The sequence below is a fragment of the Neocloeon triangulifer genome, unplaced genomic scaffold (assembly GCF_031216515.1).
Source record: "Neocloeon triangulifer isolate White Clay Creek 2 clone unplaced genomic scaffold, ASM3121651v1 ptg000012l, whole genome shotgun sequence".
NCBI lineage: Eukaryota > Metazoa > Arthropoda > Insecta > Ephemeroptera > Baetidae > Neocloeon > Neocloeon triangulifer.
This window is the reverse complement of record NW_026775554.1, coordinates 3589380-3612015: the sequence shown is the minus strand read 5'-3', so window position 1 is coordinate 3612015 and position 22636 is coordinate 3589380. Positions and strand designations below refer to the sequence as shown.

Sequence of the window (22636 nt, the reverse complement as noted above, 5' to 3'; positions counted from 1 at the left end):
CTCTCTCTCTCTCGCTCTCTCGCACCGACCGACGATTCACTTCGCTCTTTTTCGCGAGAGCTGCTCTAATTTTATGATACAATTTGCTCTCAAGGTCTTGCAAAAGAGGAGAGCAGAGGCTCAACATTCTTATTCTGAAGTCAGGTCCGAGGCGATTTTACGACTTGATGTGCAAAAACAGATAAAAGTTAAAATCTTGCACAATTGGTTTTTTATTGTTTTGATGGACGTTCCAAAACGGCCTTGCTAAATTCTTTTCATGTTCAATTTAGCGCAATTATTCATTATTCAATTCTGTCAGATAACTGAGAATCAAGAGTGTTTTAACTGGAATTTTGAGATTTTTTGCGCCGAACGAGAAACGTTGAATACCGCCTTACAGGGTAGGCAGCCTGCACGACACGCCGTTGTGATGATGCTGTAAGTATGACGAGCGATTTGAGGTTCTTGTCGGATGACTGGATCCTTGAGTTGTATTGTCCTGTTTTTTCAAACATCCTTGACAAAGAAAGTGAGAATGTTTCCTTGTATCATTTTTTCCTATATTATGAGCAGATTTATAGTGAGTAAGCAAATTAGGAATTAATTAATTTAACGGGCTGATCTTGTAAAAATTGTTTTAATTTCCAGAAATTATTTGCATGAATAAATTTGAGAGAACAAAAAAAAATGGATGAATAAATGAATAAATTTATTGATAAACACGAATAATACAATAAAAGTAAATTATTTAATTTAAATTAAAATTTTTTCACATATTTCATGAACGGTGCACAGCCAAATTAAGAGATGTGAGATAAAATTAAATTTTCTGTAATATTATTTTTATTTTATACAATATCCAACATACATATTAAGGTGTTTTCAACGATTATTTTCGCTTCAAGTTAGTGATAGTCTATCTAATTTAACTAATTCCAAAAGAGTCTTTAAAAATGACGCAGACATTATACATTTACCAAATTTCTATTTCTTTAGCCATTTAGTAACTGCACCAAAGAAAATATTTATACAGAGGAGGAAAGCTTACGTGATTAAGGCACTTGAAGTAAGCAATCGGTGCGACGAGTTTCTCCCACGATTACTAGCAAAAAACACAAAGAGTATTTTTGTTATTTTAGATAGAATGATCAATTCACGAGAAATAGCAGGAAAATTCGCACCACGGCAAAAAAACACCAATTTCCCTACACCTGTGCCATTGCCGATTGCTGGCCCGCGGGCGAAACTTTGAGCGTTATGAAATATTACTGTGCCAGCAGTAAGTTAAAGTATCATTAATTATGAGCTGCTTGCTGCGAGCAGGACGTCACCGCTTTTTTCTCTGCTTTATCTGGCAAACAAAATCTTCACACACATGCGCCAAAAAGGATATAAAAATGATTAGTCGCTTCAAGTCCCTTTGAATGAACGTTTTGGCGAGTAGAAAAGTAAATCTTTGATGCCAAATTAGGTAAGAACAAGACCATTTTCGCGGCGAGGAAGTATAAAAAGCGCACGTCATGAGCTGGATGGTAATGCTAGGGAGAGTAATATCGGCATCAAAAGTGCAATAAATAATAATATTCTCTTCACACCGCGGACTTATCGAGTGGCAGCCATCGGGTCGTGCGCATGAATTGGATTCGCAATTGAAAACCAAGCCGAATTGGGTCGTGTCTTGATATAAATTTCATTTTGCAATTAGCTAGATAAAAATGTAACGAAATGGTGAAAGAACCTACAAACTCTATTTAAAATCTGAAAAATCATTATTAGTAGGCCCGTGTATTTTAGTCCGTTCTTAAGGGTAATTAAGTTGACTATTTTTAGTTGATTTTCAGCTGGATTTTCCAAAAATAGTCTGTTTTCTTCGATTTTCGAAATCAAATTTATATTATTTGAATTGATTTTTCAAATTTTTAGTAAAGATCAGCTGATCCATACTTGATCCCTACTACTAGCAATGGATGCACTAAATGCATAAATTAATTACATGTCAACAATATGTCAACATTTTCCCTTTTATTTAAAGGTTCGGTTTTTTATTTTTCAATGCAAACATACATATTATAGGAATTAAATTGATCTACACTAATTCAAAATTGACTATTTACCTCAAATTCAGTAAATTTGTGTTCGAGTCATTGGCCTGACAGAAAAAATGGGAACAACATGAAAATCTCTTCTATCATAAAAACTACTCTCAAACGTATGTGTCCATTTCCAATAGTAAATTCAACACGTGCGGAAACTGCCAAGAAGGATAAAAAAGGGCAGGCAGTTGGTACATAAATTAAAGCAGATTAACTAACTGGCGGCACAAAGACCCCGTTGTTGAATCCACGTACCAATTACGACCGAAGAAGACTCGTCTCGCGGCGAGATGCGTTGCGAGTAAAAAGTTGCAAGTCAAGTTTTTTGACACTTTAGCAATACACGACGACGACTTTGGTCCTGAGCCGGAGCGCGAGGGCCGGGAGGCGCATCTCACCTGTTTTGTGCCTTATGGTGCTGGAAAGGGAGAAAGTGTGCGGCACACACACAAGACAAGGAGGCGCACAATAATGCACGAGAGAATCCTCCTTTCACTGCTGGTGGATCGAAAAAAAAAGAGATGCCACCGGTGTGTCTGCATATACGTTATAAAACACACGCGACTGATTTGTGAGCAGATCCAAAAGAAAGAAAATTGCGTAATTGCATAGCGGACTCTCAAATGAAAATATTTCCCCGCGAAGGCCGCCCCGCAATAAAATCGGTCCGAACTTTCGAATTCTTCTGCGCATATAGTACGGCAGGTCGTCAGTTTTTTATTTTTTTGCCAGGTTGTGCCGAGTTTTATGGATGTGTTTGAGCCGAGACAATGCGTGGACCGTTTTTATTCTTCTGCCTATGGAAACTTTATTGCCCGAAATGTTTGGATCTGCGAAAAATTACGACCCTGAGCTAATTTGCATCAGAGTTTTTAAGCATAAACGCGATGCCCAGGGGACAGCAACTTGTCAAATAACTCAAAAATAAGAGGCAGAACCTATATCTCGCCGAATTTGAAAGTAAAAGCTTTAAAAAATTATCGCTTAATGTCTTCATTTACTCAAAAGCCTGTTTTGTTTGTTTTGCGGAAATTTCAACATAATTTATACTGTTTTGAAGCAGAAACATAATTCATTCAAACGCCTTCAAAATAGAAATAAAAATTGGACGATTTTTGAAAGGACTAAATAATCTTCTGTCAAAATATTTTTCACATTTAGATTTCTGATCAGTGACCTGCTATAGAAAGGTTGAGTACATCAAGTTTGATTTAAATAGATGTGATATACATTTATTATTATTATTATTATTTATTAAAAAATTTAAAGAACTTCTTATTTTTTAATATGCCCATATGATAAATTATACTGATTTATCTCCCATAAAAAGAATGAATCATTTATAAAACTTTTAAAATAATTAAAATGATATTTATTACATAAAAAATTTAATAATTGTAATACTTTTTAATGAAATAATAAAAATTTAAGTTTATTTAAATTGCTTATTAAAAAATATTAATATTAAGTATTTAATTTATTTTATATAAAAATTATATGGGCCAATTCATAATGAAATGCAAGTAAAAATGCCATATTTGTATTCCAAAAACATATTATATTACTTATATTCCCTCTTTTGTTTTGCATGTACTTATTCCAATGAGACAAAATTTATTGCGACTGGATGTCCCAAATTACTTATTGTTTAAAGAAGGACCATTTCTTGTGCGCAAATCTGATGTAACCTGAGTAGAATATGAAAGGAGAATCGTTTTACAATACTGGTTAATTTTTCAGTTTGTCAATATGAAGGAAATAATTTTCCTTTTGTAAAAATAAACGGCTCCATCATAAATATCGGGTTTGAGATAATCTCTCAGCTGATTTTTACGACCCGAATGTTATATAATTCAAATTATGCCACAAAAACGCGGTGCGTAATTATCTCTTGCCGAGATTAATCGCCGTTTTTGTTCAATTAGAAAGTACCTTTACAGCTCCTCTCTCAGTATAAAAATTTTGACTTATGAAGTGATGAGCGGCCAATAAATTTTTGCAGTCAAATAACTTCTTTTTTGCCCAACAGTTCGTCTGCCGGCGTGGGTCGTTTGAGCAATAGAGAAAAGTAATTTATCAATTTTATTATTATTATACACATATTCGCAGTCGCGGCTTTTGATGATTTACACACCCACGCCTTTCTCGCGCCGCCATTCATGTTGTGAGAAGCTGCCGGGTCGCCGAACCGCGCGTATATCCCGTGATTTGAGCTATTTCTGCCAACAACAAGAAAAGTTTCCTTCGCGGTAGCAAAAATCATTTCCTCGGAAATAAATTTATGCGGTCCCTTATTGTTTGCGGTAATTTGACCTGCTGGTGGAAAACCTTTGTGTCACACGAGCTTCAAAGATGTCAAAAATAACTTATTGCTGGTTATATTTCCAACAAAAAATGGAAAGTTCCAGAAAATCCCAGTTGTTATTTTGCTATCACTAAAAATAATTGTTTATTTTTAGATGATTCGATTGATGACAACAAGGTTTAGATATTTATAACACTCCCCTGGATTTTAAATTTAAAGAATTTAATTAGTGAAGAATGACAATTAAATTAATACATTTTAGTTATAAAAAAATATTGAATGGAATATTTAATTAAAATTTAAATCTCTGATATGGAAAGTTTTTACGTTTTCCTTCTGTGACCACGTTTGTGTTGTACGTTAGAATACGATGCGGTTGATTGTGCTCCTTCTTGTCCTCATTTTATATTAAGAATGAACGCCTTAAAAAGTAATACGCTCAATGCGGGATATTTAATTATTTAAAATAACTTTTTCCTTCGTTTCCTTTTCCTCCATTGAGGTTTTCTTTTTTCAAATACAGCATGCATTTCTTATTGTAAATCATACTGCTTATCAATCAAAAAGCAAATTGACATAGCTATTAATTAATTTTATGATCAATGTTTTTACTTGAAAATTAGTAAAATTGTCATTTCCTGCTTAAATAATTATAAAAAAAACCTAATATTAAAAGTTCATTATTCTTTAAGACACTTGAGAAGGAAATTTTTTATGAAACCTTTAGTTTTCGCTGAAAACAAAAATCATTAATGTGCCACTATTTTGGATTCATAGTAAAATTTCTCATTCAAAATCCAATTTTCACAACAAAAAGAATAACCTATAAAATTATTTCATTTTCTGCCTATCAAAGCTTCCTGGAACAAAAAATATAAGTCAAACAAATCTTAAGTTCAATCATAATAATTACGCATGATATTTTTAGGAAGTAATTTAAATCTCAGTTCTCGGAGATCAATAGAAGTTGTGTGATTTTCACAATAATTTATAATATAATTTAAAATAATCTTCATTCAAAAAGTTATAAAAAAATTATGCATGCATTGCAAAATGAATCCAACGAGAAGAGAAACTTGAAATGTTATAGGCGCGTCATAAAATTTTAAAAGATTTTATTTCAAATCGACTTATACCTAAATTGCCCCACGTGCAGAGCTGAAAAGAATTGCAAAATGAAAAGTATTAGATGTTCACCATATATCACTCTTAGCACTCCTTACATTAGCGCGCGCGGCAAGACGTATGAGAGAAAGAGATGAAAAGAAGTCGTAAAAAATTATGCTCGCCTCTCTATGTAAATTTTGCTCAGAGAGCGCGTACCTGAGGTACTAAAAAGATTTCACCGTTTTGTGAATTATTTGCGTTCGCTGCCCACGCGAAACCTGCGTCGCTCCCGACGGCTCGTTTTTTGCCAAAATTTGCAGCAAATCACCCGCAGAGGGAGTCTTTGGTTCGCTTTTGCGCACCACCGCCGTTCGAAATTTCCCAGAGTGGGCGCCCGACTTCAACCGCACCCACGCACTAAAGTGCGTCCATTCATATAAAAGCGAGTTTAACAATGTGCATTGGTAAAACATATTTCATACCGAAATTGTGCGCGTTCGACCTTTGACCGCGCGTAATTAAGGATAATAAAAGCGCCGATCAATCACGCCGATGTAATAATAGCGCTGCACGGGAGCTGCTTGGGTTATAGCAACAATTTTGATTGGAGTCGATCTCGGAGATAATCTGCCGAGACGGGCATTTCTCTTCTCCGGAGAGCTATTATCACCATTGCAGATAATATGGCGTTTGATTGATTTCAAGTTGCGCACTTCACTCGCTAATTGCCCGCTTAATTTGATTATATGCGGAAAAACAAACTGCGAGATTGTTGCAAAATTTTTGTTTGTTTTTAATTGCTGAAGCGAAAGGGAGTCTGTGTTATTAAACAACGAATTAATTTTTTTAATAATATTAATTTTGCTAGAGATTCTTGCTAAATCTACTTAAAAATGAATTTATGAGGAAAAAAATGTTGTGTATTTTGCAAAATTAATAAATAAAATGGCTCTTTTATTGCATAAAATCAAATTTAAAGTTCCACAATTGGTGATTCAGAAATGAAAATTTCATCAATTTTCATTAAAAAACTTTAACAGCAATTATACTTTTTTATAAATTTTTGCACATTCCCCCTTGAAACTTGAAACATCCTTAAAATATTCTGAAAACAAACTTTGAGACTATAATTTTAAACATAATAAAAATATCTTTTTTAAAATAAAATAAAAATTATATTTTACTTTCATAAAGATAAACATATTTTAAGATTTTTTTATTTATTATTTATAATTATAAAAATTTATTTTATTTTATTTGCTTATTTTAGTAATTAAACCGCTATTATTAGAACTAAATGTTTTTATTTTTGTGATAATTTATAAATATTACCTTTCAAATGACTTGTAAATTATATTCTTTCAAAGAAATCTCGATGGTATGGTTCTCGGCTGCTGTGACTGGCGCTGGCAATTATTATTTCCTTACATGATTGACTATTAAATTTATTAGTGCTTTAAAATTCACTGAATTTAAAAAAAAAATATTAACTAAATTCTTACTTTCTCGTGCAAATTGAAGCACAAAATATTTTTAAGTCTCAATTTTTAATAATCTAATTTCTCTCAAAATGTTTCTGCAATAATTCGCCAATTCTTAAAGATTATTCTGGTGATCCATTCCGTTCGCACGGCCTTGGATAGTCGTTTCAAAAGTGAGTTGAAAAAGGCACGCGAAAATACAATGTTCCTATAAATCAACAGGCCAACTATCTGTTTAATAGATATTACGTGGGTAATTGAGCATTTTTGCAAGGCAATTGCTGAGATCCGATCTCTCGTCGAATGAAGACGTCGTGAGTTGCAATAAGGCGACTGAAATGTGGAGATCGAGCTCGCTTTTGCCATTGCATGCGCAATCAGAAAGGCATTTGCCTGAGTTCGAGCGCGTGTGTGGCTGCCGAATATTATTGTTGTGTTATATTGTGCACGAACGCAATTTATGGATCACATAATTTCACTTGTATAACGTCATTTTGCGCGCCGATTTGACGTGCGGCACACCTCACCGGGCAAGACCAGAGCAATAAAAATGGGATATTATATTATGATGAGGACCGCTTCTGCATCAGCAAATCGTTTATGTAATTTTTTATTGCATGAATTCCTCTCCTCTGACTGAATATGATAGTTTTTGCTGCACTTATTCGCTTCATTAATTTTTTTTTAAATAATTAATTTCAGTTCTTTTATTTACTAAAATAATAAAATGTTAATAGTTTTTTATTTGGGGTTACTGTAAAGGATTATTAACAAAATTAAAGTGTTTCACAGTCTCTGTTAGTGGATTTTTTATTGCTTTTAGACAAACAAAACCTAATGATCATGCAAACCAGATTAAAATTTGATTAAATATGGTTAAAAGAAAAACTCAAACATTGTTCACTGACTGATTATTCATAGTTCATTCATTTATTCCAATTTTTAAATATTTTTCGCAAAATAATCCCAAATATTTATAAAATTTGTATTGTACTGAAACAACTAAATTAACAACAACAAATAGCACAAATTAATATATTACTTTATTAATTCTGTCTAAATATTTTGTTATTTTAATCTTTGCAAAAATTACAATTTTTTAGTTAAATTACTGTCAAATTTTTCTGATAAAAAAGCCGTCTTACATTTAAAAGGCAAGAGATACCTCAAATAATTAATTCAGACGTTTATTTTCCTGGAAATATTTATTTTTCAGGCTTTTTGGGTTATCAATGTACACAAATATGCACCATTACATAAATTGCATGACGTGGATCGAATTATTAACTAATAATTATTTTGTAAAAACAAAAGTCATAACCAGGCGAAGTTAATTGAATAGATGAAACATGTAAATTTTTTCGTAAGAGCGAAAAATGTCAACTGAGGGGTGGCTTTGTGGCCAAAGACTGAAAGATTCTGTGTGCAGGCAGCAGGGCAATCGAGCTTTGCATATTTTTCCGATAAAAAGTATCTCCCCAGATAATTCAATTTTTTTTTCTCGCAACCGGTACCATTTTGGGCAAACAATCCACCCCCGTGCGCGCGCGAGGGTGGCAAGAGCAGCTTTGGAAGGAGAGAAGCACCCCACACCCACGGCCGCCTCCAGTTCGGAGCGGCTGCTGGGGGTGGAAAATCGATGGCGGGGTGAACGGTGACGGCGTGGACGACGTCATCAAATCGGTGACGTCGCCCGGGTTCAACCAATGAGGGTTGCAGCGGAGAAGGGGCCGCGTGACGTCACCGGTGCGCGCTGACGTCACGGCCGCTCCGTTTTAATAGTTGGTGTCTTACCGGCTCGCTGGCATTCAGTGTTGCGGACTCACGCGGTGCACACTCCCGGCGATGCAAACACAGCATTAGATGAAGGACTGCATGCGGTTCCTCAGAGAAGATGTCTTGTGGACGGACAGCCAGCACAGCAGTCAGGACTCCGTCCTAGAGTCCGATGGCGTCAAGGACCTCGAACCAAGCATCCTGTACATCAACAAACTTAACCTTAAGTCAGCCGTCATCGACGTGGGCGACGCCGACCGCTTCCTCCTGCGTCGGCCTTCGGCGGGCCGCCGGTCGGCCCTGCTCGGCTCCTGCGGCCGCACGGCCAGTCTCGAGAGCAGCACTTCGGCCGCCTCTTCGTCGCTCGCGCCCGGCTCGTTGCCGCCGTACTGCAGCGAGGACGAACTGTGCGAAGAGGAAAAAACAGCCCATTGCTCACCAACAGGTAGGACCGCGATTTTATTTTATTAAATTGAAACTTCAAAAACAGCTGCTTCGGACTGGGTCAGTATTATAAGTCCAGGAATTTCAACGTCGGAAGTAAAACGCGCCTTTATATATTTAAGCATCAATTATTTATTTTTTTAATAATTTTTTTTTTTTAAATAGCACTGAAAAAGAATTGAGGAAATGACAGATGAAATGCCAAAAGTGCATTGATTACGATGGTTGTTAATATTATTGCGTAAAAAGTAATAGCCGTTTTTGACCGCTGTAAAATAATTCATTTCGCAAAAAAAAAATTGTGCATTGCGCCTCTTCCTAGAACACAGATGGAAACCTGACCCATATTTATACTTTATTGCTTTATTAAACACTCTTGCTTGCCGGCTGCTTTGCCTGCTGATTGACTGCACGCCGCGGCTCGGAGCGCGCGCGATTCACCCACTATGCATCTCGTGAAGACGCGCTCCTTGCCCGCCAGCAGCAATAAAGCGATAAAACAATCCGAATAATTGCCCACCCGGCGTATTCACAAATATTATCATTTGAGTTACGAAATACACCATTTTTCTATTTCTGGCACAAATAAATTTCTTGCGCAAAAAAAAAATTATTTCAATTAATTTGTCGCGCGTTTTCACACTTTTTTGCTCTGCAAGACGAGAACAGTAATAAACATATATATTCAATTTTCACCGCTGCTGCGCCTATAACAAGCGAAAGGGTCATGGGAGACTCGATCACAACAATGCAGCTGCATGTGCATAAAAGTAGCGTAAACCGCAAATAATAAGCGCTTCTTCCTCCTCGCCCAGGTGCCCGCCGCCGTTATTGATTCTCACACAATTTGCAAGTCGTCTGCTTTCTAAATTACCCTGAGTCGCGCCAAGAAAGGTGGTTTTTTCATGCATTATTTAAGGCAGGGTCCCATAGGAAAACGTGTACACAGAGAGAAAGAGATGCGAGCAGAAAAAAAGAGCGCGCGAAAAGGAGCAAGCGGCGCAGTATTGGAAAGGCAGATGCGATTACACAGACGACTGAGCTTTCACTGTGACCCCCCGGCTGACCTCGCAGAGTAACCTGCCGTGGATGCTGCGCGAAGAAGAAGAAGAAGCCGCCTCCAGCGAAAAGAGAGAGTGATCCTCCTCGATATCGAGACAAATCACGTAACTCAACCAGTCCCTAACGCAATTATTATTAATTTCGGGATGGGGAGTCTCCGTTTATTTATTATGCAAAACGTCCAAAGTCACCGCGACGGCCACTTTCGATGGCTCTTATGTAAATCCGAAACAAAACCTGATCGCAGAGAGATGAAGAGAGTCTTTTTTCGCGATTATAGGAAACTGAGTTAGTGACCCTTGGGCTGACCTCGGTGAGAAGAGATAGAGATGGGCTAACCGAGAAGTTAATAGTCAATTTTCGCAACACAAACACTTTGGTGAGAATTTTAAATTAGTCTCGTTAGAAGTATAAAATTGGGTAATTTGTTTGTTTTCCTTTCAGAGCTAATTTAAAACCTCTGTTAAACCGAAATTGATATTTTTTTATCTCTGAATGAAACATGAAAAGATGGACTCTTTCTTGACAATGGTCTTGATTGATACTCTCCGCGCCGTGGGTGGACGCTGCTGATTACATTTACTTTTCCGATTAGCACATGCACGCAGGGTGCCGCGGACAAACAGCCCTTTTGTCGTCAAGGGAGGCTTCTTCTTTTTCACTGGCGAGAAATCAATGGATTTTGTCTGCCCAAATCACACATATACCTGCCGGCACCGGGCGATAATTCATTTTTCATGAATGACACCCCCGCAGCTCGGGCATAAAAGCGTGGTGCTCACAGGGGTGGAATTACGTCACAAACTCCGCATGCTTGACGTCATTAGCCCCCGGTCCATTGATTTCCCGGCAATGACGTCGGCACCGCGACGTTAGCGTCCCTTTGATCTCCTCAATGAAAAACTCGCAGTTCTGCGGCCAACTTTTTCTGCCGCAACTTCCAGGATTGATCAAAACCGCATTTATTTGTAACGGCAAAATCGGTTCGGCTAAGGAAAAGGAATAATTGAATCGCAGGATGTGATTTCATCTTTCATAGTTGCCTAATGTTCTATTTAAATATAAATTATATTTCATGAATTATGCTTGGAATTGCCAAATATACTCTCCGAAATTTGCAATTACGATCTAATGAGGTTGTTGCTCAAATCGGAGCGACGGAGATGCATCTGTTGTGTATATGGAATGGAGCAGCAGGTTCATCTCTTGTGTGGAAATGTTTCTCAATCGGAGCTAGGTGTCCCCTTTGCCGTATGCAATTTTCCTCGCTCACAGCGGCAGGCCGTCTGCGGATCGAGTGAAAGGAAAAGTGAAGGCGCGTTGACCCACAACGCCTGCCTCATCCTCTCGCCGCGCTGCTCCTTTTCCTTCCTTCAACCAGCGAGGGATGGCTGAGGGTACGGTCCCCGTGACATCACCACCGCGCTGACGTCTTTACCACCAGTGACGTCATAGCCAAAATCAATGCCCTCACGCACCCTCAACGCCGACGCCGCTCTGCATTATCTCGAAATTGTTATTCGTGCGTCTGGCCGGTGCGTGTTCTTAAAAGCCGCGCGCCCCCGCACTTTATCGATTTCGCATGACACTTTTGGTCCAACAAAAGAATGTGCCCGAAAATCATCCCCGGGGCATATCGAGATATTCTCTGAATTTTCCATGCATTTTTAACCAATATTTTATGTGCTGTAATGAGAGTGTTGCTTAAGTTTTGCATCGCTTAATAATTTAAAAAATTTGTAGGTAAAAAAATCCTTTAAAAAGGAAAGACAAATTTATAACATCTACTTAAAAAAATCTGCTTAAATATTCACCCAAATACACGTACGTTCTATGTGTGAACTATATTTTTTGAATAATTTAATGATTGAGGGTTGATAATTTTTTTTATCTCATTTTGATTATTGACGATCTTATTGCTGGTAAACTTTAAATTACTAAATTCACTAGTTGAAAAATACTCATTTAAATAGATTCATTTAATATGAAATTTACTTTTTACTTTGTATGAAAATTAATATTAATACCTTTATTGAGAATACCTGAATATGCGTTAAATAAATTACAAATTTATATTAAAAAAATTCAAAATTAAATTAATAATAATTATGATTAAATGAAAATATTAATAATTTGCCTTACTTTGTTTAAAAAGCGGCAAATGAGACCAACACCGTAATTTCTATGTAATTTATAAGTTTTAAATATTAAAATTATAAGGTAAAAATAAATAAAATTATTTTCCGTTTTCGATATTAAATTATGATTTAAGTTTTAAATTTTTTGCAATAGCATATCCCATCCCTCGTGGAAAAATCGGTAATGAAAATTTTAATTTTTCATCTCCATCAAAAATGATGATCTTGCAATCCATATTTTGCATTGCTGGGATCGTTTTTGCAAATATGGAAGCCGCCCGTTTGCCATTTCAATTCGCGTGCGTGAAACTAGATGGTCTGCCAATGACCGCGTTGGTGACGCGATCGTTGCACCCCGAAGCAAAAACATCCCCGACCTGGCCGCAGATGGCACGAAGGGTTGCTTTTTCGATTCTGCGAAACGCGACGAGTCGGCGCAGAAAATAGCCGGCGCAGCGGGAAGGAAAATTTCTGCAATGCTACACTAATGTACTGGTTACAAAAGCGGTGCTCAAAAGAATTGCTCGCGCCGCGACGAGTGAGCTGCATCTCTCTTGTGCAAGAGCGGTGCATTCTAAGCCTGTCGATAATTCGGCTGCAAAAATACATTCGTTCGAAATCGGGCTGCCTTGGCATGACGACAGAAACACACGCAGGGGAAATTAAAATGAAAAAAGAAGAAGCTATATTATTATTAATAAACCCACTCTTCAAATTGAATTAATCAGCAATATTGCGGCATGGACAATTAATTTTCACTTTCACGCGCGGTGCGAAAATTGCCAATTGAAGCGTCGATTGACTCATTTTTGAGCGTGAAAAAGTGCAGCGAGCATGGATTATCCGCCAGCACGGGCTGCAGTGCAATAATAATGGTCCTTGATTACACGCCTCGAGAAAAAAATGACTGGCAATCATCATTCATGTGTGTGTTTGTACATTCATGTTTTAATGCTGTACGGAGAAAATAATTGCGTGCTCCTTTCGCGCGGGATCAAATAATAACAATACGATGAGCACGCTGCTTATATGTTTTGAGAGAGGACCATCCAGTCAAAGGTGTTAGCACAAAAATCGCACGCACACACTCTGTGTGGAAACACACTGATTATTTCACGGCGTGAAAACAGCTAGCCCGAGGCCAAGGGTCGAACAATAATTGTGATTCGCGATTTGCGCGAATCTAATGGCCGGGTTCAAACACGGGAAACGCCGAACGGGGTTTCTAAAAAAAATGTGAGAAATCTAACGCAATAAAAACGACCTGTAAATTCACGGTATTTGTTTAACATAGAAACGTTAAAAAAACGTTAGAATTAAAATATTTTAATATTTTCAAATCAGTAATTTGTTGGAATTCAGTCACGAAAAAAGATGAAAAAAAAACATTCAAAATTTTTACACTCGTTATTTGCTTTCAGGTAAGTCTTCTGGTTTTAAATTAATTTATAATATCTCATTAAAACTATTTTTAAGTCAGCGCTCTCATTGGATGAAAATTAGTAATAGTCAGATTTGGTAATTTAAAATCGTTTTATAGCAATAGATCGACTGCAAACTTTTCCTGTTCATAAAAAATGAGTAGAAATAAATTAAATAATAATAATTAACTATGTAAACTTAAAGAATTTTTAAATCAAGTAAAATTCCAATTAAATTTGTCCTTATTTTATGTTTTGAATTATATGAGAATGTATGAAAATCACGAAAATAATATGGTTTTTAAAATTGCATAAAATTTATTTTTTAATTAACTACAAAATACAAAAAATAAGGCCAAAAAACAAAAATATTTTGCTTGTTCTACATGTGAATAGAAAGAAAATTCAAAAAAATTTATTGTTATTTAATTAGCTGAAATCTGCTTTTTAAGTGTTGGAACGTCTTCGGGCTAAATAACACGCGATACAATCAACACACAGAGTGTAATAACCGGCAAGAGCAATCAATTAAATAGCTGTATATACAAAGCTACATTGATTATGAAGCACTTTGAAGCAATGGTAAGAGAAACCTATCAATTTGCGCCGACGGAGCAGAGAGAGGCATCTCCGCGGGCGTCACATAACGTGCAATTAATCGCACGATCTGCTCCTCCAGATAGATACAGAGACACTCTATACCATCTTGAGTTTCGTAAGAATTGAAGCAAATAATCGGAAGCGATCGTGCATTATTCTAATGAAGCGCGGCGGATCGTGGTGCAGGCGAAAGATTAACGCGTGACTCGCGCGCGCGGTGCACACAAATAAATGGCCGGTTGGCCGCGCGCGGTTTATTTTGGCCCGGCGCGAGTCGAAAAGTATTTTGATGTGCTGCATTATTCCTCTGCGTGCAGCTGCCGGACAATTCAATGGCCGCGAAGAAGTCACGCCAGGAACTTGGCACCGCGAATCGGTGTGTGGCCCAAACTAATTTAGCTTTTATTAATTATTACTTTCCAAAGAGCAGATTTTATTACCCGCGAAGTGCAATCAGCCTCCGCTTTTCGTACCCGCTCGCGTTATTATAATAATATTATATCAGAGGCAGCATTGAAACGATGATGACAATGGGGCCGCTAAATATCAACCCGTCTCCTGGGGGTGCTTGTGCTTACGGAGCGGCACCTCGCCGAGGGGATGTGCGAAATATAAGGCTTGTCTTTCTCAGTCAGGGCCCATTCGCCCCCGAACCCCCGACATGTACAACTCGCTGCACAGACACTCGGCAGGTACTCGGAATCGGCTACAAATATTTATTTTATTTTTTATTTTAATATTTTTTGCATCACTAAGTATGGCATTGTTTTTTATTGCAGAAGGTAGCAGCAGCTGCCCCAGCCCAGTCGGCGATGAGACCGGACTTCAGCTGAGCCCCTCGCCGCAGCTTCGAGCTGGACTTCCCACGTCGCCCACTCACGCCCCAACCTTCAACCGCCTCTTCCCTCGCCCTAGACAAGTGAGTTATATTTTGTATTTTATTAATTTTGGCAGCAAAAAATATTAGTTTTATGCCTGTTGGCAATCCGCTTGACACAGAATTTATTTTTATTTATATATCATTTTTTTAGGAAAATAAACTTAGGAGTTAGAATATATTTAAATTACTTGTAGCATAAAAAATAAAATTGAAATTTTTTAATATCAAAAATCAATGTAAGCAATTTAGGGAATTTCAGGGCTATTGTAAGATTACCGCAATCCGAGAATGAAATTTTTGTGATTGTTATATAGAGATTACCTCACTACATACTTTTGCTTACTTACTTAGTAGATTTTGGTTGTTTGTCATCTAAAGTCAACATAGGTAGCTTCGTATAAGAGACACAGTAAGCCTTTGACGCCTGTGCTGGAGAGTGCCATGTGTTTGGCCAATAAATATTTAGACTTGATGCGCCAAGTTGACTCTTAAAATCTCATTCAAGTGTCAACGCGGTAAAGGGGCGAGGAAGAGCGCTCGCTTTGTCAACAAGGGCCATTAGATCCTATTAACAGATGGGGATGATACGCAACCCTTGTATAGTATCGGATTTCACGCCTCGCTATAATCAGAGGCTATTTTTCTCCTGTTAGACTCGCGTATGGCGCGAAGTGCATTAATAGTTTTTTATTAATCAATTTTTTCACTATTTTTTATATTTCTTGTTTTCTTCCTTTTGGAATCAGATCATTTTGAGAAGGCAGACTTTTCTTTATTTTGATTTCTTTTTATAAACTGGAATTTTTAGAAATTTAATTTTCAAAACTTTCTTTTGCGGATAAATTTTAATTATTAGCTTTCGATTCTATTCTATTTGACAAATGCGAATTATGAAGTAAGATTTGTATCTCAATTGTAATAAAAAAAATTTAAAATAACCTTTTTATTGCTTTTTATCTAATGAAGTTGAATCAATACAATATGGATCCATCACTCAATCAAAAGCGTGCGCGCTCCTCTCTTTGAAGGAAGGCACACAGAGAGTCACCGAAGCGTTTCACGCTCCGCTCGCTGCTTTATTAGGGGCGAAATAAAAACGTGCAAATGTCAACGCGGGCAGCCAGCCACGGAAAATGACTCCACTGAGGGAATTCATCAATTCTGCCCGTGATAGAATTAGCCGCCCGCTAATTTCCACCGGCCATAAATCCGCCGATCAGCCGAGCGCGTCCAAATTGCTCGTTTTTTTAACCAAAGAAAAACTGATGAATTAGATTTTGCGGAAAATCACTTGTCGCGGTGACTTAAACGCCGGAATTCTGATTTCAGAGCCAGTCGGATTCGTTCGCAGAACTTTTATCCTCGCCATTCTCTGAAGATAGTAGACCCCAAATTCTGCCTAGGAATCCTCAAAGTGAACCCTCGTTTCCCCCTCCGCCACCTTTGGACGCCTTCCAAGAGGTCGAGCTTTACCAGCAGAACTCCTACCAGCAGGCTGAACAGGTAAAAATCCTATAATGAATATTTTTAATTTGATATTAATGACAAAATTTCTTGAAGGTGCATCCGAGAGAAGCAGCTCAGTCCTACGTCTTTGCCCAAGATTCCTCGCCGAGCCACGGCGGACCTGCGAGCCCTTTGCCCAGTTTCCAAGAAACCTACTCTCCTCGTTATCGCGGCGGTGGCCCTGACTCGACCGGAGCTGATTCCGACCAGGCCGCCTCTCCGCCTCCTCCGCCCCCGTCCTCTAGCGCCAGTCCCCCTGCTACCCTGCACCTGGCGGCCGCCTTCAAGATGGCGGTTACTGGTGAACCAGCCCCCTTGAGACCATCAAGCCACCTAGGTAATTAAATTGGTTTAAATTATAATTTAAAGAAAATTTTTTGATTATTTTGTAAATTATCTGCTTTGACATTTTTAGAGCTAAATTTACCATTGTTGTGAAAAATTGAAGTTTTTTGACAATAAAATCTTCTATATGATGAGGAAATTGAAAAATTTCAATACCATATGAAATAATCAATAATTTTAAAATTTATTGAATATAATAATTATTATTATTTATTATATAAAAAATTCCACCTGTTACTTTAACCAATTATTTTTTAATTTTTTCACTAAAGGAAAATTTTGTATATTAAAAATTTTTGAAAGGTATTTTGTGGTTTTAAGAAACTAATTTTTTTTCAAAAATTTGAAAAATTAAAGATTTTTTTCAATCACTTTTTGCAGACACCGACGAAGACATGGAAAAAGGCACCGAGTTCGCCGCGCCCTCGAGCTACTTCTACCACTTCAGTGAGGACTACTACTCGGACTACCCGTTCGCCGACACGAGCCACCACGCGCCTTCGACCACCCCTTGCTACAAAAGCGACGGCAGCCACGACTCGTACAGTCTGCCGCACTTCCCGGCCGCAAACAGCGCGGCCGTGGCGCCGCCGACCGACCACCGTCAGCGCCGCGCCTCCCTGCCGGTGCAACGCGCCTCGGACCCTTCGAGTGCGCCCCAGAGCTCTTCCCCCGTGGCGGCGCCGACCTCGTCGAGCCGACGCGGCGCCGACAAGGGTCACTCGCCGTCGCAGCTGTGCGCCGTCTGCGGCGACACGGCCGCCTGCCAGCACTACGGCGTGCGCACCTGCGAGGGCTGCAAGGGCTTCTTCAAGCGCACCGTCCAGAAGGGCTCCAAGTACGTCTGCCTGGCCGACAAGAACTGTCCGGTGGACAAGAGGAGGCGCAACCGGTGCCAGTTCTGCCGCTTCCAGAAGTGCTTGATTGTCGGCATGGTAAAGGAGGTGGTGCGCACCGACCTGCTCAAGGGCCGCAGGGGCCGCCTCCCGTCCAAGTCCAAGTCGATGCAAGAGTCGCCGCCGAGTCCACCAGTGTCCATGATCACCGCTCTCGTCAGGGCGCACGTGGACACGTCACCTGATCTGGACAACCTTGACTATTCCCAGGTGAGCGATCTTTTTAAAATAACTTCATCAATTTATATTTAAGTATACCTCTTCAATAATAAATATTCTATATTTAAATATTAACATAATTATATTTAAACATAAATGCTCCACACAAAATTAGCAAAATGTTATCCTTGATTTTAAATATTTATGCTAAAATTAGTTCTATAATTAGTATTATTATTCAATATTTTATGTTTAATAAAAAAAATTTTAATAACAAATTTTAAAAAAAGATAAAAACATAATACATGAAATTTTTAGGTATATTAATTAAAAAATTGGTTTTATAAAATATTTTATCGTAAAAAAATTTTTAATTATTTTTGTAATAAATGTTATGTATATTTCAAGTTATTTAAATTTTTATTTTGAAATTTCAGTATTGTGCCGCTCCAGTAATGCCGCAAAGCGAGGCTGACAAAGTCCGCCAGTTCTACCATTTGCTAACCACTTCCGTCGACGTGATTCGCACATTTGCTGACAAAATCCCCGGCTTTGGCGATCTCAAGAGAGAGGACCAAGACCTCCTTTTCCAGTCCGCCTCACTCGAGCTCTTCGTCCTGAGATTAGCCTACAGGTACGGACGGACGCATTCCGCTTAAAGCCACACTGGCCAAAACTAACGTGGATTTTCTCTTTTGCCCTCACAGGACCCGGCCGCAAGATCAAAGACTCACTTTCTGCAACGGCGTGGTGCTCGACCGACAACAGTGCGCCCGCACCTTTGGCGACTGGCTGCCGGCAATCTTTGAGTTTTGCGCCTCTTTGCACGCCATGGAGATCGATATTTCTGCCTTCGCTTGCCTGTGTGCCCTCACTCTGGTCACAGGTATGTCAGAATAATCAGATAAATTAAAACAATTTTTTGTTTTTAGATACTTACTTACTAAAAGTTGAGAGATTATTGGTTTCATTATTTAATTTTTCTTTTTCGTGTAATTTCTCAAATTTGTTCAATTTATTTAAAATATTTTCATAAGATAATTATTTTATTAATGTTTTATTATTAGAAACAAAATTTTGCTGTATTATAATAGAGATGAAAATAAAAAGGTTCCAAATTTAAAGAACGTTTATTTTTGTCCTCAGAGCGCCACGGACTGAAAGACACTCGGGCCGTGGAGCAGCTGCAAATGAAGATCATCAGTTCGCTGCGTGACCACGTTACGTACAATGCAGAGGCGCAGCGCAAAAACCACTACTTCAGCCGGTTGCTGGGGAAGCTGCCCGAGCTGCGCTCGCTCAGCGTCCAGGGTCTGCAGCGCATTTTCTACCTGAAGCTGGAGGAACTGGTGCCGGCGCCGCCGCTGATCGAGAACATGTTCGTAGCTAGCCTGCCCTTTTAGATCTCCTTGATTGATTTTTGACACTTAAAATGTTGGCGTGTGCGTGTGAAAAATGGCTGTTGTATTTTCTCATCCTTTAGACCAAGTGTTCTTCGCCACATCTCACGCGGTGTGTTGTAGTTGATATAACAATTATTCGCAATCGATGATCAATTTAACCAACCAAACCACCACTTGAGCGGAAAATCTGTCTATGTATTAGTATGAAGGATGGAAAATAAGAGTATTGTTATATACAGAAAGTGAACAAGTCTCTCGTGTGAAAAGATTTTTCATGAAATTATCACTCTTCGTATAAAATGTGAGATAAATATCGAGTTATAAATATATGTATAATGATTGTGTAATTTTAATCCAAACACTTTTTAAAGAGACTGAGCGAGGATTTCTGCGGAGAGAGGAAAATGTGATGCAGTAAAATAATCTTTAAAAATCTTACTCTTGAGGCTTTTAAAAAATTGGAAACATATAGAGACAGTTGGATCAATTACGTTGATGGAGATGCTTGCAATTTATTCTTGTACTGCTCCAGACACGCGCACTTCATGTCTAAACGTCTCTCTCTTCTCTACATATTTTGGTGTTCTTACTGTACTTCCGAATTTTATCTCTTCAATCCCAACTGTCCGTGCAATACACGCATAAAATATAAAATAAAACAATCAGCTCCGAAGCACAATTTTCTATACAAAACTTTGGTCTTCTGTAGAGGTACCTATCATAACAATAACCAGTAATTGAACTGTTTTCTGCAGCAGGGTAGCGATGTATTCAGAGAGGAACCGAAACCTTCGAATTCAATTTAGCATTTAGAAGCGGCGAGAACATTTAACAATAGATAATTAATATTCCAGTGGTAAAATATAGAGACGAGCACGCGCACACAAGCGAGGCAAAAAATTTAATTATCATCAAGCTAAACCCACAAAACAACACACGGTCCAAAATAGCAATACATTTTGGTGACAAAGTAGAATAATATTATTTTAATTAACCGCGCCGTTTACCCTCTGATCCCTGTAAAATCTGCCTTTGGTTTTTAGCCAGCATTAAATTTATTATTTAGTTTTTAACGCGAACGAAAATAAATGGAAACCGCAAAAGACGCGCAATAGCATTTGATGCACCTTAAGAGTAATGTTATTTAAATAAAGCACACACGGACGCTGTGGCATATCAATTTTACGTAGCTTTAGGGAAAAATTGAATTAGGTGTTTCCCGATTGATAATCTCTCCGAATATTCTATTGATTGTGTATAACGAGAGACAAGAGCGACTTTGTTGATTGATATAAATTATGAAATATGCACAAATAACCACCGGGTTTTCAAAGCAAAATTATCTCCTTCGCACACACGTTTTGGTGTTTTTTAGGCTGATCGAGTTGTAAGATCGTTTATATAAAAGTGAGCGTTTTGGCATCTCGAAATCTGCTACGTGACATATTATGTACTTAAACATTTAAAAAAATATATATATTGCTAGGTGTTTTTTATTCACGAACACTTTTTACGGAACTTTTGAAACTATTCATACAGAAACGAAAAAAGAGAACTTGAAAAAGCTGTATTTTCTACTTGGAAATTTTTAATTATAGCTTTTAAGATTTTGGGTCGCCTTCGTTTTTAAAGAATATGTATAATACAATAGGGAGTACAACTGCTTGTAACACGACAAAATAAAAATATGAACGAAACGCGACCCAAAAGTGAAACTTAACGAATTGGCACAAAGTGTTGAGAACGATTGTATATTTTTAATTTTAGTTTTGAAAACCAAAGAGAATATATTCTAAAGAGAAAAATCGATTGTTAATTTTTTCCATTGCCAACAACTGCTTATTTGTTGAAAAAAAATTATGCATCTTTCCTTAGAGAAAATACCACCGAGAGGGGAAATAAATAAACAAAAATATACACAAACTGGTGATTGTGTGCGAAATACATGGTGAATAATCCGATGGAGGAAAAATCCCTTGTCAGACAAGAAAGAAAAATCAATAATCCAGCAAGAAATGGCTATAATGAATGTGTATTATAATTTACTCTTTTTTGTTGACTATTGAAGTTTTATCATCATACTATTATGTACGTAATAGCACTATATATTTTGCAGTGTATAAAAAATAAACACGATCAAAAAATAAGCCTCGTGTGTACATTATTTCCTGCTTTTATAAAACACCCAGACAAAAAGAGATTTTCTATTATTCTTTGCGCGCAATATATCTGCAAACACATGGAGCGCGCGCTTTGATAGATGTACGTACACGAAAGTTACATGCCCGGTCGGTACGTACAATTCGAAATCGATGTCGGTCTCAATCGACGTCAGCCAGGGCCAGCGTTCGAGCGCCGACGATGACTTGGGCCAACGACAGCCACTGCAGTATGCTGGGAAAACGCCGTTTTCCCTCCAGCCGCTGCCACAGAAACTGCTGCTGCGGGGGTGCGGCAAAGGGAGCTGCTTTGGAAACGAAAAATATACAGTATTTCTCGATCGGTGCGGAGCCGAAATTTTGAAGAATAAATTTTACTGAAATACACAATTTTTTCCAAACTTGTATTTAAGATTTAAGCATGAACAGTTATTAATATATTTAATGTTTTAGTAAAATCTTACTGACTCTGAGAAACGACCTTTTTAATAATGTTATATTTTCTGTACAATTAAAAAGACAATACCGAACCACTTGATGGTAAGAAATTTACAGCATCTTTCCTTACGTTTTAATTTTTTTTTTTTTACTTTTTTTACTCTTCCGTGCATTATTTAGTATTCCTATGCATATTTGCAGCCTGTTTTATAGAAAATAATTTAAATTAAAAAATTTTTTATATTAAAATAGTAATTATTATCACTTTAGGTTTGTCATATTTCTATAGAATTGTATAAATAAGCAATTTATCTTTTGAAGTTATTTTTTCTAATCAAAACCAAAAGTTATTCTATGAAGTATGAACTATGAAATTAAAAGAAAATTGCAATTAAAACTTGCTTATATAATAAATAGCAATTTTTTATTCCTTCAGGGAAT

General features: G+C 37.6%; 1 protein-coding gene across 1 annotated transcript; it reads left to right on the top strand.

Annotated features, from left to right (window-relative positions):
* Window positions 1-8789: 8789 nt before the first annotated feature.
* Window positions 8790-21739, top strand: LOC132197426 (probable nuclear hormone receptor HR38). Its single transcript, XM_059620716.1, has 8 exons — window positions 8790-9189; window positions 15189-15328; window positions 16619-16792; window positions 16850-17132; window positions 17522-18246; window positions 18633-18829; window positions 18903-19081; window positions 19342-21739. Exons 1-8 carry the CDS (start codon window positions 8832-8834, stop codon window positions 19596-19598), a joined length of 2313 nt encoding a protein of 770 aa, XP_059476699.1. The 5' UTR covers window positions 8790-8831; the 3' UTR covers window positions 19599-21739.
* Window positions 21740-22636: the final 897 nt, after the last annotated feature.